The sequence below is a fragment of the Engraulis encrasicolus genome, chromosome 16 (assembly GCF_034702125.1).
Source record: "Engraulis encrasicolus isolate BLACKSEA-1 chromosome 16, IST_EnEncr_1.0, whole genome shotgun sequence".
Lineage (NCBI taxonomy): Eukaryota > Metazoa > Chordata > Actinopteri > Clupeiformes > Engraulidae > Engraulis > Engraulis encrasicolus.
In genome coordinates this window covers 1,594,409-1,611,894 of record NC_085872.1, presented here as the reverse complement: position 1 = coordinate 1,611,894, position 17,486 = coordinate 1,594,409, and the positions used below count along the sequence as shown (strand labels likewise).

Below are 17,486 nucleotides of genomic sequence, written 5' to 3'. Positions count from 1 at the left end.
TTTTTTAATCGGCAACACAGTGTGTCATAAGCGGAGCAGCATCCTCCAAGGTGTGCATTAAAGGGTTTGAAATAAACTTGACGGAGTATACTTCATTCCACTTTGAGTCTTGAAATTTTTAGGCTCTTCGACTTCAAACCGTTTAATCCGCATCTTGTGAAATATTATCCCCTACCTATCATCCATGTATGTAGGGCCTACCCCATTGCCAATCAAAGCCAAATACTGATGTGCTTTTAAAATAAACGTTCTATTTGTACAATTTAGCAAGTTTGATTGAAAGATGGTTTTGTATCTGGCATACCTTGGCAGACCCGTAAACAAACTACAAGGTTTTGTTCGGCAAATAACATTATTATGCCCTCCCTCCCCATGACTGGGCTCTGAAACTTGTGAACATTTTGGGAATAGGAAAGTGAGGCAGCATGGGAATTTCCAGGCTAGTGATGTATACAGTGTGTAGCAAATATGTCAAGTAATTACAACTAATACAAAAATGTTATTCCCCTGTAGCACGAAAGTCCAAGAAGCTGGGAAAGGTGAAGTGTGTGAATGAAGATTCAACGTTGCAGAACTCTAAGGATAGTGGCAATTACGTGTCCTCTGAGAAGGAGCTCAGTGTTGCGACTGATCTGGTTCCTCATGGACCTACTGTAGCTGCCTACCTGCCCCCTTCAGTCTGCAGTGTGCTGGAGCTCATTGAACCTGAAGAGGTCTATGCCGGATATGACAACACACAGCCCGACACCTCTGACCACCTGCTCACCAGCCTCAATCGTCTAGCTGGCAAACAGATGGTCTGCATGGTCAAGTGGGCCAAAGTATTACCAGGTATGGAGAGTCTTATTTCAACTTGGTATTTAAATCGAATTATATTAAAATGTCAATTGTCTTGATGATGATGATTATGGTTGTTATGACAACAGCCTTGCCTGATTATCATTTGTCCCATCGATTGTCCCATCGAGACCAAGAGTCTCTTCTGGCAGGGAGTCCTGGTCAAAATGTATACATATACACTACATATACAATAGTTCCAGACGCAGAGAGACAGACACATCATACAATGAGGAAAACAAACGTACAAAAACACATTAAGAAAAAATAAACGTACATAAAACATAGTATCAGTTCAAAGTTATGTGGTGTATGTTTAGAATGTTAGAATGACATTCCCCTGTGTATTTGGAGGGCAGGAAGCCTAATATAACAACTGCATAACAGCAGCGATGGAGAACATGGTGACAAGTGCATATTGTAGTGATTAAGTGATACATACAAGGATACATACAAGGAGTTAGGCTTAATCCCATTACACCCCTTAGCCCTACGCCTTTCCCCTTCCCCTCCGTTTTGCGCATTCCCGTGAAGGGCTAGGACCGTCCCAACTCACGTTCAGACAGAGGGGAAGGGGTAAAGGAAAGGGCTTTCTATCCCTTCAAACAGAGAGTATCCGAAGGCATACTTCAGAGGGAGGGGTACGACTGAATTCCCTGAATGCATTGCAAATGCCTTTAAAAAATGGCGGCATATTTTCGCCGTAATTTACGGTTTTACAGTAGTAATAATTGTTGCATTGCACTCAACGCTATTAATGTTAACCTAATGCATGGAATTAGTGAGAGCTGTGAGTGTCTTCCCGTGATTGTTGAAGGGGTGTCTCAATTAGTAGGGGGTGCGTTTCAAGCCCTACACGTTACTGCTTCGTTTGAAAGCACGAGGGGCAAGGGGAAGGCGTAGGGGTAGGGCTAGAAATTAGTAATGGGGTTCGGCCTTAATAGGGAAATACATGGGACGTGACCCGTACCTGACATAAATGTCAATTTTCTCAAAAGCGGAAAGATTTGGGGCGCTGTGGCGCAGCGCACTAAGCCCCCCACATTTGGGCTTGCATGCCCACGGGGACCCCGGTTAGAGTCCGGCCGGGGTCATTTCCCAACCCTGCCCCATCTCTCTCTCCCAATGGTTTCCTGTCTCTTCTCATACTATCCTGTAATAATAAAGGCCAAAAAGCCCCCAAAAATACTTTTTTTTTAAAAAGAAAGATTTGCAGACAATCGAGGCTGTGAACATAACATACTGGTTCTCCGGACGAGAACTACTCCAGGCAACAAATGAAGGCAAAACATTTGGAGGCATATACCTTTTATCACAGTGGATTTATCAGCAACCTTGGAACAAAACGTCTACACGATTTTTTTTTTTTTTGGTCTTCGTTAGGGTAGGCTACATTCGTTTTCTTGCGTTTATCATGCATTGTTCCAGGGGAAAATGCAGTGTGCAGTGCTACCGGGCAGTGTCATAATTACGAGCTTGGAATTAAGGATATGTCTACCAACTATGGAGTATTAAAAAGATTTAAAACTAGTCACGACATGAATTTCACATATCAAGTCTGCAATTTTTGACTTTTGGCCAAGCCCCCTAGGCTTCAGCCATATCTAGCCAGTGCGTTTGTCTGGCCCTGGTGATGGCAGTCATATTTGGTGGCCATGTTGTTAAAAAAAAGGGGCACTATAGTGAACAAGCACCTCAATGAGTTTTCATGCCTACAGACCCAACAACTGAGTTCAAGTGAGTAATACCCCTAACTCCAAATTTTGAGTAGGACTTAAGGGTCTGGATTACTGAGGGCCTAGGCACCCCAGTATTGTACAGGGTATTTTCCTGGTTCTGTCAATATAGCCCCATACAGTATCAATCACTTTTCAGTATATATTTCACACTTTGCCCTATCATTTTATTGACTATTATCACAGTATTTATTAAGGTTTTTAAGTATTATTGTGGACATTTTATTATGTATTTATTTTTTAAAACAACAGATTAGCAAACAGAGAGATGTGTGAAAAGATACAATAGACATCGCTTATTATCATCTAAAGATTCGTAAACATAACCTTACTCTGAAATAAGGTATCTCATGTGTGCCACTCCGTTTGCTGTATTGCAAATATTTGATATGGAGGTGTCTGCTTGCCACATCCGGATATGTATAAATAGTCAGGGGCAGACAGGAGGTCAGAGTGGCCCTTCCTGACTTTCAGAGGATATTCCTATTGCAGGCAGTGTAAGTCTGCTTGGCTGTAGACACCTTACAAGGTGTGTATAGGTGTCTTACAAGTTGTGCATCAGAACTGCCCAAATTGTCCCAACTGAAGTGGTACACATGGCTTGTTAAACATGAAGGAGAACTGGTTGACAAAACAGAATTTTGTTATATAAATTGTAAGATAACATGATTGAATAACCACAGTTCGACATGTTTGAAAGTGAATTTGGTAAATTATTTCACATTAGGATTACTATCCCAAGTCATATCCACAGTTGACATTCAATACAATGATGAGTTCCGTGTTTACTCTTGTTTGACCAGTCATATAGCATGTGGAAGCACTTATAACTCTGAAGGACCATTTGGAAAGAGTCAGCGATGTATGAAGTGATGTATATGGAACAGCCTACTCAATACGATAGTGTTTGGAAACCCAGAGAGATTCGAGTAATACAACTTATAGTAAATATGCTGCAATAGGTTATCATGTCCTAACAAAAACTGGCCTGTGTAGATATTACATACACAAACACATGCCCTCTCGCATACATTAACTCTTGCCAAAACTAATATGTGCATTTTCACAAAGTAGATTCTTGGGCTTCTAGCCAACATCAACCATTTACAGAAAAATAACAAGTGTGCTTGTATGCACACTGATCAATTTCCACATTGTCCAAGGCACTTTTACAAAGACTTTTTCTTCAGTTATTTACACATGTGTCTGGTTCTAGAGATACAACAATGACAAAATTGCCACTCATGCACCTTCAGGGTACTTCAGTCATCAGTTGTCAGATGGAAGAGCACGACACTGATTCTTTACGATTCACCTCTTTATTTTTTGGTGTACTTTAGTTTAAAAAAAGTGGTGAATCGTAAAGAGGCTCTTCCATCTGAAACTGATGACTAAATTAAGGTTAATAAAATAACTTAAATAGCATATTTTTCAATTTTTGAGAAATAATGGGGGTGCAAAAGTGAGTACACCCCTATGTTAAAATCCAGACAGATTTCAGATCTGTTTCAGTAGTCATATGTTCAAATGCATGTTGCTTAGTGAATTCAGCTTCCCAATGTTGATGGCATTCATGTCAGTCGCACTATGATGCTTGACTGTAAGGGTTACACATGCAAGTGATTCTTACAGTCAAGCATCATAGTGCGACAGTCATGTGTGTCATGCGCCACTGAGGGCTGCCCCCTTGCACGGGTGAGGCATAAATGCAATTTCGTTGTGTGCAGTGTTCACTTGTGTGCTGTGGAGTGCTGTGTCACAATGACAATGGGAGTTGGAGTTTCCCAATGGGCTTTCACTTCACTTTCACTTCACTTTCATGTGTGACGGAGGTGTTCCTGCACAGTCCGTCCCCCTCGGGGACGCAAACCTGTTTGCTAATGTTCCACGCTAACATGACTGTAAGCACTGAAAGCACTTTTCTTTGTACTAGTCACTTGCTTACCACCACACATGTTTGACACCATTTAAAACAAAATACCGGTGATCAACAAGTTGTATCTGTGACACCTTGGTCAGAGGGAAATCTAGATACTATATGATACTAGATATTTAAAATTTCAACCCAGTAGATGCTATGACCTTAGGGCCTTATGTACCATGTGAAGACTTTGTCATTCCAATTTTTTTGTGATAATAAGGTTGTAACATTGGCTCTATACAAAGGAGTTAAACAATAAAAAAGTGTGTTGCTTTTTTATGCTTAAACTTATTTTAAGTTCAGCAAAAGCTCCCCTCTGTGTGAGCTCATTGAAAACCTCAGACAATAAGCCAGCTCAATTCCTTGGCCTGAGTGAAACAGGAATCCCTTTCATCTCATTACCTAACTTTTTGTAGTAGCTCAACTTATTTTAGTGTCTGTTAACATGTAATATGAATGTGTTGCTGCTACACAGCACATGTTCTGTGTATGTGTTTATGTGTTCTGCGTACATTACTTTAACATTTTACAGCACACATACTGTCTCCATTCGTTTGTGTGTGTGTGTGTGTGTGTGTGTGTGTGTGTGTGTGTGTGTGTGTGTGTGTGTGTGTGTGTGTGTGTGTGTGTGTGTGTGTGTGTGTGTGTGTGTGTGTGTGTGTGTGTGTGTGTGTGTGTGTGTGTGTGTTTGTGTGTGCATGGGCATGAAGGTGTGGGTATGAGTTAATATTTTGCTTGTCTTCGCCCACAGGGTTCCGTGCTCTGCCGATTGAGGACCAAATCACTCTGATCCAGTACTCATGGATGTGTCTGTCCTCCTTTGCCCTCAGTTGGAGATCGTACAAACACACAAATGCGCAGATGCTCTTCTTTGCCCCAGACCTCGTCTTCAATGAGTAAGTATCCAGTTATCTGCGGAGATAAAATTAGCTAGTGCTATTTGCGTAGTATCTGGTAATATAGTTTTTGTCTTCTTTTGTCAAATAATTGCAGGCAAATTTGATCAATTTCAGCATGTCTTTTATGGTTTTTACTGAAATACATTGCTCTGAAAATATAAACTAATTGTCCAGGAGGCAGGGGTTAGTGGGGGTAGGGTAGGGGGGCTTCTATATCCTCCCCTGCTATAGGCTTGGCCTGGAGGGAGATAGGCCTTCATTCAAAGAATTTATTGTCATTGTCAAAAAGGCAACGAAATTGTGTAGGCCTACCACACACTTGTGAACAAACGAAGACGGCACTTCAATGAGCAGTCACTGTTGTGAAGGGCGGTGAGGGGGGGCACAGCAGTTGCAGGTAGACCACGTTGGCAGGTTCAATCGCTGGGGTTACAGCACAGAAGAGGTTAAGAGGTTAGCTACAGTACATAATGTAGCTCAGAGCGCTGGGTGTGGCAACACACGGGGGCAGCACAACAAGCAACAAGATTTCATTCATTTCATAATAGCTTACCTATTTGAGAACAGGATAACTTAAAGCAGGCATAGCCTACACGGTGCGATATTTCCAATTGTAGGTAGCCTATTTAGCTTCTTCTCACACTACATGAGGGAATTTAACGATTTAAAAGTTCACATCTCACGACTCACGTCCTCACACTATACGAGCCGACAGTCGGATGCGAGCAGAATGTTCCCACTGTGAGACACGACAGGCATGTTTCCCATGTCTGCAGAGGAGGGAACATGTGCACCTGAGGTCAAGATGAGGACGCGCTCAAGAGCGAATCGCGCTGCCCTATCAGTTTGTGCATGTGTACCGCTGTGTCAAATCGGGTCATAGCACTGCTTTATCTGTGCGATTTACTCACAAGGGACGACCAGGATTTCAAACAGTTTAGATTTTATTGCAACCCTACGATTGCACGATCGTGAGGTGAAATTGCTTGTTGTTACCCCATGTACACTACACGATGCGAGACCCACGATTTACCTCCAATTGAGCAAGAAATCCGCCCGACTCCCAAAAAGCCGTACGAGTGACAAATCATGACAAAATCGGGCAAAAAGTCGCACAGTGTAACCCCGGCTTTAGCTTGTTGGAGGGATTGGAAAGTGTGTCCACAGACTTCACAGTCTGCGCAGGACTCCCAGAGGGTGCCCAGTACCAGTTTCACAACTCTCTCGTCCTCCTCCCACCCCATTCGGTCGTCCTCCTATTATTGGGTTGGCACCAGGCTTCTCCACCTCATGGTCCCCTGATCGTGCCCCATTTGTTCCCCTCAGCTCTCCCCTTAATACTGTCACACAGCCAGTGTTGCCAGATGTGTCTGACCAAATCCCGCCCAAAAGGTTATCAAAAAACGCCAAAATGCGCTAAATTCCGCCCAAATTCAACAAATTACATTGACTTCTATGGGCCCAAAACGGCTGAAAAAAACGCCAAATCGCCAATTTTCCCCATTTTTACCCGCAGACGCTCATCCCAAGTAGCCCAATTGGGTGGACACCAATCTGGCAACACTGCACACAGTCTCTTAAGAAGCCGTATTTTCCTATTGGTCCACCAATCACTGTGCAGCCAGCCCATCAGCACAATGGTTTTTAATTGACATCAACAAGTAACATAGAGGCATACTGGTTATCCAACTACTGTAGAAGGAGCACGGGGGCAGCCATCTTGAGTGCGTCAGTGTCATTCACAAACCTAGCTCTGGCTGTTAAACTGGCAGGTGACAAACCATGATAAGTGATAAACCACTTGTCTGACATTTTTAATGAGATGTTGACTATACTCACAGATCGTAAAATACAGTTGAAATCGCAGAAGTGTCCATGTGAACCGCTATTGTTGTCTGAATAACTGCCACGTTTCACTTTTTCAATTGTTTCCCGTCTCCACTACATTTAAACTTTCAATATGTCACATCTCTGAAATATCTTGTGATTCTGATTGGTCCGGTTGCCTGGGAGTTCGGGAGCTGAGCGAATCTCAAAATCCACCCAGATCCACAAGTAGCTCATGAAGCTGAAATTGTGTTTTTTTTAATGAAATGTTTGTGTTTTGCATATAAAGTGAATTCTTGCTTTTTGATGTGTCTCAACATATTGCAGTATACACATTATTGGAGGACATACAAAGCACTGCAAGCATGGACTTAATTAAAAGAGGGTAGATTTTCATTTTCATGGGCTGATCTCGATCACTGCAATAAAAAATATATCCCAAAAAGATTAACTTCATTTGAAACAATTCATTTGTTTTAATTTTGCAAAATCAATTTAGTTTATCATCAGTCGTGCATTGTACTGGTTGAATGCCACAGCTGTTCAGAAAACATGAAATAGATATTTGGAAAGGTTGGACATTAGCCTTATGACATTTTGTGTTCACGATCAGGGCTTTCACAACCTCTTGTGTTCCACCAACAGAAAATATTTCTGCCTGGTTAGTTGGTGCTCCATGCATAGTTGGAGGTCAGAGACAAAAGGATGGCAAATATGTGATCCAGTCACAACACAAAGGGTTTTTTTCTGTTGTCCTGATTGATAGTAGCGTGCTAGGCCATTGGAACGACTTCTCATTGGTCCCACCCTCAGCCCTCTGAGCTATATGGGGCCAGACTACATTTGTCATACATTTGTTATAGGTATAAGAGCATATTAATGACAGAGCTTTAGGTCTGGGCATGGCTTCATACAATATGCTGATACAGGTTGTCATAAATCAATGTCAAACATCATAGCAGTAAGCTCAAGCTCTCACAGACCAGACTGAAGTCCACTAGATGTACACCTTGCTTTGTTGTGAAAGTGCGTTTTGCTGGAGGTTTGGTGGTGTGATATTAACAATGGCTCCCAATGAAAGGATAACAATGACACAATGACTATGGTGTACAGATACCAGTTTCAGAGTGGCAGATAGTCAGATTAAGAGTCCACCCAGGCCAAGCGCAAGGCATGTCTTCTCAGGGAGGGTGAGTTTTAGTTGGCATTAGTTGCCATATTAGCCTACTTATTTTTCAAACACTACCACATGAAACTACTGTAGACCGATATGTGTTGGCTTGCAGGCATCAGCGTAACAACTGAATAATCCTGTAGAGTAACAAGCTGTATGGCTTTTGTGGGTTTCATACAGTTGAAGTGTGAAGTCTTTTAACAGACAGAGCTTAGATTTGAATGATTAAATTGTGACAGAGAAGGCGTTTTTTTTTTTTTTTTACAGAAAACTCTAGTTCAACCTACCCATATCCCATTTCTTAAATGTAAGTGTATTTGTGTAACAATTTCATTCAAATGTGTGTGTCAGCAAATTAAACAAGCTGAGAACACTACACGTTACACCACATAAACCAGTGTAGAGAACAATCTCGTACCCTGTTCCAAAACTCGTTCTGTGTACTGTATACCTTGTTTAAAGTGCGTCGAAGTACGCTCTCTGCTCTCCGCATTTCACGATTGAAGTACATTCCGATTCACGTTCTGTCTGATACACTTAACGGAAATAACGGTTGTCGCGTGTCATCAGTACTGGTTTATGTGGTGTAACGTGTAGTGTTCTCAGCTTGTTTAATTTGCTGACACACATTTTAATGAAATTGTTGAAATCAAACCACCAAATCTCCAGCAAAAAGCATACAACCAACTTTCACAACAAAGCAAGGTGTACATCTAGTGCAGTGCTTCTCAACCTTTTTTTAGGCGAGGCACCCTTTCAATTGCTGAACATTTTCAAGGCACCCCAAAGCAACAAACTGTGACATGGCATCGCATCCAATACCACAAAAGCTTAGAAAAGTAACGCATTTGGAGACGTCACACAACCTACATTCAAAGTTGCAGCTGACTGGGGCGACCTATATTTACTTTATTGTGTGTAAATGGCAGATGAAAGATTCCACTGACTAGCATTAACTTATCAATTTAGACAAATATGTATTACTGTATGTTACATAATTTATTTATCAGCCACGTTTCCGCGGCACCCCTGAGGGGGGCCCGCGGCACCCCAGGGTGCCCCGGCACCCCTGTTGAGAAACACTGATCTAGTGGACTTCAGTCTAGTCTGTGAGAGCTGTGAGTGCAATAAGAATACTGACATAATACACAACCACACACCCACACCCACACCCACACCCACACACACACACACACACACACACACACACACACACACACACACACACACACACACACACGCACGCACACACACATAGCAGCAGAAGTATAATCAGGGGTCATAGTAATATCAGTAATGATGACAAACTAAACCTCTGTAAAGAGATTTGCTTTCCTCCCCCCCCCCTCTCTCTCTCTCTATGTCTTTCTCTCTCTCAGTAAAAGCACAACCATTAACTTGGCGAATGGAAGTTAGGTCACATGCACTTAATTGTTTCAAAATCTTATAACGTTTGTTCTTTTTACCTTCTCCCCCTTTATCTTTCTTTCTTCATGCTCTCCCTTTCACATTGTCCTCCAGGGAACGCATGCAGCAGTCAGCCATGTATGATCTGTGTGTAGGCATGAGGCAGGTGAGCCAGGAGTTTGTGCGACTACAACTCACCTATGATGAATTCCTCTCCATGAAGGTGTTACTGCTTCTAAGTACAGGTACAGTATGCACAGTCCAGTATATATATAGTTTGTTTTTGTGTTTTCTTTCTGGAGAGAGAGAGAGATCTGAGTATAATCTGTATGGCAATTAGATTATTTATTGAATTGGATCTATCGTGATGACATTAGCTGTTTAGGATGTGACCCATGTCTCAAAACAAATATTGAGTCTTTGTCTGACTCTGCGGTGAATGCAGCAGTAGTCGTTAATGTAATGTTTATTAAAAAGTGATACAATTTCCACTTCACACTATATACAGTATCTGCTATTGCTAATCTTGCCTACTAGAATGCATCATAGTGCTTAAGCTTAATGCAATAGCTTTGTCATTCTGGACATGCATTTTAAAGTGGTCAGCTAGTGTTAATATCACACATATGTATATGTTGAGGAGAGATCAACAATCCTGCCAGTCTCAAGAGGAGAGATGCACTTCTTCATATAGACATACGTAGAGGTGGGCAAATCAACAAAACATTTTGTTTCTGTGACGGTACTCGTCCATGCTAGTTTACCACTCGAGGCTCAAACCCACAACCTCCTAATCAGAGCAACAGCTTTGCATGGGAACACATACGATAGCAATGAGCTAAAGGTTTAGGCAGATAGCTCAGCACCATTGCATCTGTAATAGGGATGCAAATGATTAATCGATTAATTGACTTTAATCGAGCAATGTGTTAATCGATTAAAAAACATTAATCGCAATTAATCGACAATTCAACTGACAAGAGACCCAGGTGAAATGGGTATATGAAGAGTGTGTGTGAAGAGGGGTGTGAATAGTGGGAATATTTAAATCACCTTTGGATTAAAGAATTCATTTGAATGTGGTATTTTATGTACATTTGTTATTACATTTTTTAGATTTAGTAGTTTATTTCCGAGAAACATTGAGATTTCGGATCGGGAAACGCAGCTTATCAATTAATCGTAAGTCGATCGATAAGACTATCAACTAATGATAATTAATTAATCGCTAATTTGCATCCCTAATCTGTAATGAGGCACACAATGACAGGATTAAAATATATTTTGAAAGTAGGTGTATTTTTTACTTCATATGACATCCCAGGCAACTGCAGCAAGTTCTAATGTCCTTATCCACTGGACCTCAGCCAATCAGCCATGCTGCACTCAGGCCAGTCAACCCGGACAAAAACAGCCAAAGTAGAAGAGCAGATAATGAACATTGTGCATATTATGACACAAACATGAAATTTGGCAGGTATGTGCTGAAGACCAGTACAATAAACTCTACCTGATATGGTGGCCATTTCCCAAGAATCTCACCAAAAATGTAAAGTTGTGGTTTCATCAAAAAATCCTTGCATGTGATTGGAGAAACCACTTGTCTTACATTTTAATGAGGTTCTACTTTAACCTCTCAACCTCTCAAAATACAGTTGGAATTATAGAATCAGCATGAATAAGTGAGTATAAGAGCGCAAATGGCTATTATTGTCTGAAACAACTACTTTGACTAGATGACATCTCCAAAAATCCCACATGGTGGTTCAGGACCTGGATGGATCTGGGCGAAGAAAGCCCAGGTTATAACATTTAATAACAACAATAATAAAACAGGGAAAACTAAATGGAAAACAGAATGTAAAAGAGTAGGTTTTTGTCCCCACCGTCAGATGTCACCACCATCAGATTTTGTGTGGTGGCACTGGAGGCTAGACTGGACCAGAATTGGTCTGAATTGTGCTGGTTAATGAAACATTATAAGACATATGAGTATTCATTGTGATGCAAAATTACCTATAGTCTAGCCGCTAGAATATCATTTTGCATCATTATGAATACTCATATGTCTTATAATGTTTCATTAACCAGCACAATTCAGTCACATTTGGAACAAGCTATACCCTGTCATCACCGTCAGATTGGTGTCAACACCATCAGTTCCTAAAGTCACCACCATCAGGGGGAGTTTACGTGTTTATGTGTTGCATGCTTTCAATGAATATGTTTACAATATGCATATTCAATGCTGTTGAATTAATAGAATAATTCTGGATTTTAATACAAAAACATATTTTTTTATTTTTAATAGTCAGACTTTCAAGACAGTCAAGACCATTTTAATAATATACATCTGTATTTTAAATTTGAAACTTTCTTTTTCAAAATTAAAACTTATTTTAGCTACATATTTAGGAATCAATGATATGCACACAGTGACCTCATCGTGGCTGAGGAGGACACTACTCTCCACTTATAAGTATCCACAGGTTTCTCCATTCAGGAACAAAATGCACGAGCTGTTTGCTCCCTGACATGACAGTCAGCACAGAGGTGTAATAAGAGCCGTTTCCATCCAGTACAGTCCTAAATGCCAACTCCACAGCTAATGAGGTCTATGTGGGTCAGTAGGAGAGCAGAAAAAAATGAGGGTCATGAGCACACAAAAGAGGTTTAGCACATTCCTGCCAAATACACAAGAGGGAACGAGCAGGCAGAATTACCTAGCCCCCTTGTCCTGTTTTTATCACTGATGCTGTCACCTCATTTTCAAATTTCACTGGTGTTTCCCACTGCAAATTGTAATATAAATACAAAGTGACAGGATGGTGAGAGAGAACAAAATGACAGGACCCATAGTTGCTTCGGTTTCTGACCAACAATAACAAGCAGCCCATCAGTTTTGTACAAGATGAGTCAATTCGTCCTTGCTCAGTGGAAAAAAAACAATTGAGGCAAGCAAAACTGGTCCGGAATACAAAAATAACCTTCATTTTGACAGGAAAATAGACCAGTTGAGATTAAAAATCTGTTTTTCAAGGCTGTCCATACATTTGTTTGTATTTTATGTGTAGTGTACTGTATTGACAAATTCCACATGTTAACAGTGGGAAATACAATGTACAATTAGTACACTAGTGGAGTTCATGATCATCAAGTGCCGACCCTTCTATTTACCAAGAGAAATATCCGCCATTCTACTGGTCGCAGTTTACCTCGCTCCTAGCAACAACAACAGCGTCAGAAGCGAGGCACTGAACGAGCTGCATCGGGGAATCAGTGAACAACAAGATGCACACCCAGATGCCTTCACAGTGGTCATGGGAGATTTCAACCACGGAAATCTCAAAACAGTACTTCCAAAATTTCACCAACATGTTAACTTCCCAACAAGAGGACAAAACACCCTGGACTTTGTTTATACCCCACAACAAGGAGCATACAAGGCAAAGCCCATCCCCCACATCAGCCTATCAGACCACCTAACGATTCTGCTACTGCCAGCCTACAGACAAAGGGTAAAACTCACCAAACCAGCTCTGAAAGAGGTGAGAAAATGGCCAGAGGGGGCCGTGTCACGACTACAAGACTGCTTTGAAACCACAGATTGGGACGTTTTCAAAACAGCTGCCACCCACAGCAACCACATTGACATTGAGGAGTACACAGACACCGTGACCTCCTACATCACAAAATGCATTGATGATGTCACAGAAATAAAACACATCACCACCAGGGCCAACCAGAAGCCATGGTTCACAGGAGACGTTCACAGACTGCTGAGGGCCAGAGAAAAAGCCTTCAGAGCAGGAGACGTAGCTGGCCTAAAAGCAGCAAGGGCAAACCTGTCCCAGGGCATCAGGAAAGCAAAAAAGGAATACTCGGACAAAATAACAACACACTTCAAAGATAGCAGAGATGCACAGAGCCTGTGGAAGGGCATACAGGCCATCACGGACTATAAGCCTGCACCACGAAGCTGTGACAACAACACCTCTCTGCTAAACGACCTGAACAGTTTCATTGCCCGTTTTGAAGCACAAAACGACACTCATCCACAGAAAACTCCCCCTCCCCCCCATGATCAACCCCTGTACCTGTCCTCTGCCAGTGTGAAGAGGACACTGGCCACCATCAACCCACGCAAAGCAGCTGGCCCAGACAACATACCTGGCCGAGTGTTGAAGGATTGTGCAGAAGAGCTGAAGGATGTCTTCACAGACATCTTTAACATCTCTCTGGAGCAAGCAGTCATCCCATCACTTTTCAAAGCTGCCACCATCATACCCGTGCCGAAGAAATCATCACCATCATGCTTCAATGACTACCGTCCTGTAGCACTGACGCCCATAATCATGAAGTGCTTCGAACGGCTAGTCCTGTCACACATCAAAGCCACCCTACCCCCCACCCTGGACCCCTACCAGTTCGCATACCGAGCCAAGCGATCCACGGAGGATGCAATCTGCTCTGCCCTCCATCCAGCCCTCACCCACTTGGACAATAAAGACTCATATGTGAGAATGCTGTTCATTGACTTCAGTTCAGCATTCAATACCATAATACCACAACAACTCATCAGAAAACTGGACAAACTAGGTTTCAGCACCTCCCTCTGCAACTGGCTGCTGGACTTCCTGATGCAGAGACCACAAGCAGTACGGGTAGGGAATAACACCTCAAGCACCCTGACCCTGAGCACGGGGGCTCCACAAGGTTGTGTTCTCAGCCCCCTGCTGTTCACGCTGCTGACACATGACTGCACAACGACCCACAGCACTAACCATCTAGTGAAGTTTGCGGATGATACAACACTGGTGGGCCTCATCACTAAGGGCGATGAGACCCACTACAGAGAAGAAGTAGACCTGCTGGCCAGATGGTGCAAAGACAACAACCTCCTGCTGAATGTCAACAAGACCAAGGAGATTGTTGTCAACTTTCAGAGGGTCCAAAACAACTGCCACCACTGACCATCGACGGTGATGCTGTGGAGAGAGTGAGCAGCACCAAGTTCCTTGGAGTGCACATCAGCGACGACCTCTCTTGGACCACCAACACTACATCACTGGCGAAGAAGGCCCATCAGCGTCTCTACTTCTTGCGCAAACTAAAGAAGGCAAGTGCTACACCCTCCATCATGACAACATTCTACAGAGGAACCATAGAGAGCGTCGTGTCCAGCTGCATCACAGTGTGGGGAGGAAGCTGCACGGAGAAAAACAGGAAGACACTCCAGCGTGTTGTGAACACAGCGAAGAAGATCATTGGAGTACCACTCCCCTCCCTGCAGGACATTTACACCGCACGCCTCACCCGGAAAGCACTGATGATCATCAAAGACACAAGCCACCCTGCACACAAACTGTTCAGCCTCCTGCCCTCTGGAAAGAGGTACAGGCGCCTCCGTTCCCGTACCACCAGGCTTGCAAGCAGCACGATGCATCAAGCAATCAAGATACTGAACACTCAACCCACTCTCCCTTCACTGTCAGCCTCTAGCCAGCCAGGCCACTGACAACGCTCCCCCCCTCATCCCCACCACCATATCTGCGACTGAACATTCCACCTGCACTACTACATCTGTGACTGAACTTTCAACCTGCACTAACTCAAAACATACACATGCACACACACACACACACACATACACACACACACACACACACACACACACACACACACACACACACACACACACACACACACACACACACACACACACACACACACACACACACACACACACACACACACACACACACACACACACATACAAGCACACCGCACTTTCTGCACTAAACCCAAACATACACACACTGACACACAACTCATACTCACACACACACACACACACACACACACACACATACACAGGTACACAGACACACACACAGACGCACACCACACTTTCTACCTGCACTAAACACACACACACACACACACACACACACACACACACACACACACACACACACACACAAAACACATACAAACACACACACACACACACACACACACATACTGCTGCTGGTGTATTTAATAAACCTTTTTTAATTATTTATTTTCTTCAAATGCTACTATGTCAGAACGCTATAAAGGACTTTTAGAAAAAGCACAACAAAATACCTCCTCTTAATGTATGTTCTCTACAAGTCTTCTGTTGTCCAGTCTTGCACTTTACCAGTTTTTGCCTACCGCTTAAACACTATAGGCAGATGCTTAAACCAAAGTAGCATATCGTTAAGTTGTTGGTGCATAACTTAAACACTTATTGCTTGACTTTAAACAAAAGTCAAACATTACACTTTCGTACCAGTTTAGCAAGGCACTTGCTCCTTTACGCAACACACAGACTCCAGCTGTCTACACACAATTTCATACACAAGACACTTTGTTCAAAAGTAAAATCTCAGAGTGTCATTATGAAAACACATCTGTTAAAAAAACAAAACACACTGATGTATGACAAGATTTAGGCACAAACAATAAAACACATGCTTTCAAAATTGAACACTATTCTGCCATGTTACAAAGTTGCATGCTTTATATTACATTGCATTTGTTTTATTTTGCATGTATTTGTTTTACTTTGATTGCTTGTATGCTAAACAAGGCGAATAGCACAATGGTTCTAAAGTGTATAATATGGAGTATGGCATTGACTGACTCACATACTGTGAAACCTAGCCTGATACATGCCGCCAAGAGTAGCCTTTTGCCTTCATCATCACATGTTGGGTAATGTGAACATGATAGTTTGTAGAAATAGTGTCATTTTCAGAACACAACCAAGCAAGCACTTGAGCAAACTGACTGAACATGATTTAATTTTGATGATGTCATGTAGATGTCAGCTGCATAGTGTGTCTGTGGAAATGTATTGTATTTCGTGAATACCTCATACCTCATAACCAAACAAAGTAGCCTATATTGACTATGATTGTCATTACAGCATGTTGACGTAACCCCATATTTATATCATATTTAGATGTTTGAAAATTTGTGAATATAACCAATACACAAAAAGGTACATAAGCTCACCTACACACTGTTGTATTTAGAGTGATGCACTGTTTGAGATATATTTTGCTTCGGTTTAATGTCCTGTACTGTAAGGTGCAGCTTTGTAATGTACAGTATTGAATTTTGGGGTCTTGTGAAAATGTACATTCTGTGAGACTGAATAGACTGCTCCAAAAAGAAAGACTGCTGTGTTTTGTATAAAGCAGACAACTGTTTTAAAGTTGATCTAATTTGTTTTCTCATTTGGTGCTTTTGTGTGTCTTTTGACATGAAAGTGAGGTTTTGACAAAAGATTGTAAGGTTTTTATGGCAATGTTTATGCTTTTATAGCAGAGCTTCATGTTGCCATATACGTATGTGATGGGTTTATCTCCAAGTGTTGAGAGTAATTGGCTTGTGTGTAGAGTTTTGACTCTATGAGCCAAATTTTGCAAATTGTGTGCAAGCAGTCGGCAAAAACTGTAAATGTCTGTATGAGCAATGTCTATGTCCATACTGTCTTATGTCCATGTATGAGTACTGTCTATGTCTATACTGTCTATGTCCTTACCTAGATTAGTCTATGTCTGCATGGGAGAGCAAGAAACGCAATTTCAAATTCTTTGTATGACCAGTGCATGTAAAGAAATTGACAATAAAACTTGACTTGACTTGACTTG

At 42.0% G+C, this 17,486-nt stretch overlaps 1 protein-coding gene across 1 annotated transcript in view; it reads left to right on the top strand.

The window, feature by feature from the left end:
- nr3c2 (nuclear receptor subfamily 3, group C, member 2) overlaps nucleotides 1-17,486 on the top strand; it is a 78,820-nt gene that overhangs the window by 54,632 nt on the left and 6,702 nt on the right. The window contains exons 5-7 of the mRNA XM_063218223.1: nucleotides 514-831; nucleotides 5,246-5,390; nucleotides 9,916-10,046. Of these exons, the coding sequence (XP_063074293.1) occupies nucleotides 514-831; nucleotides 5,246-5,390; nucleotides 9,916-10,046 (594 nt within the window). The remainder of the gene's footprint in view (nucleotides 1-513; nucleotides 832-5,245; nucleotides 5,391-9,915; nucleotides 10,047-17,486) is intronic.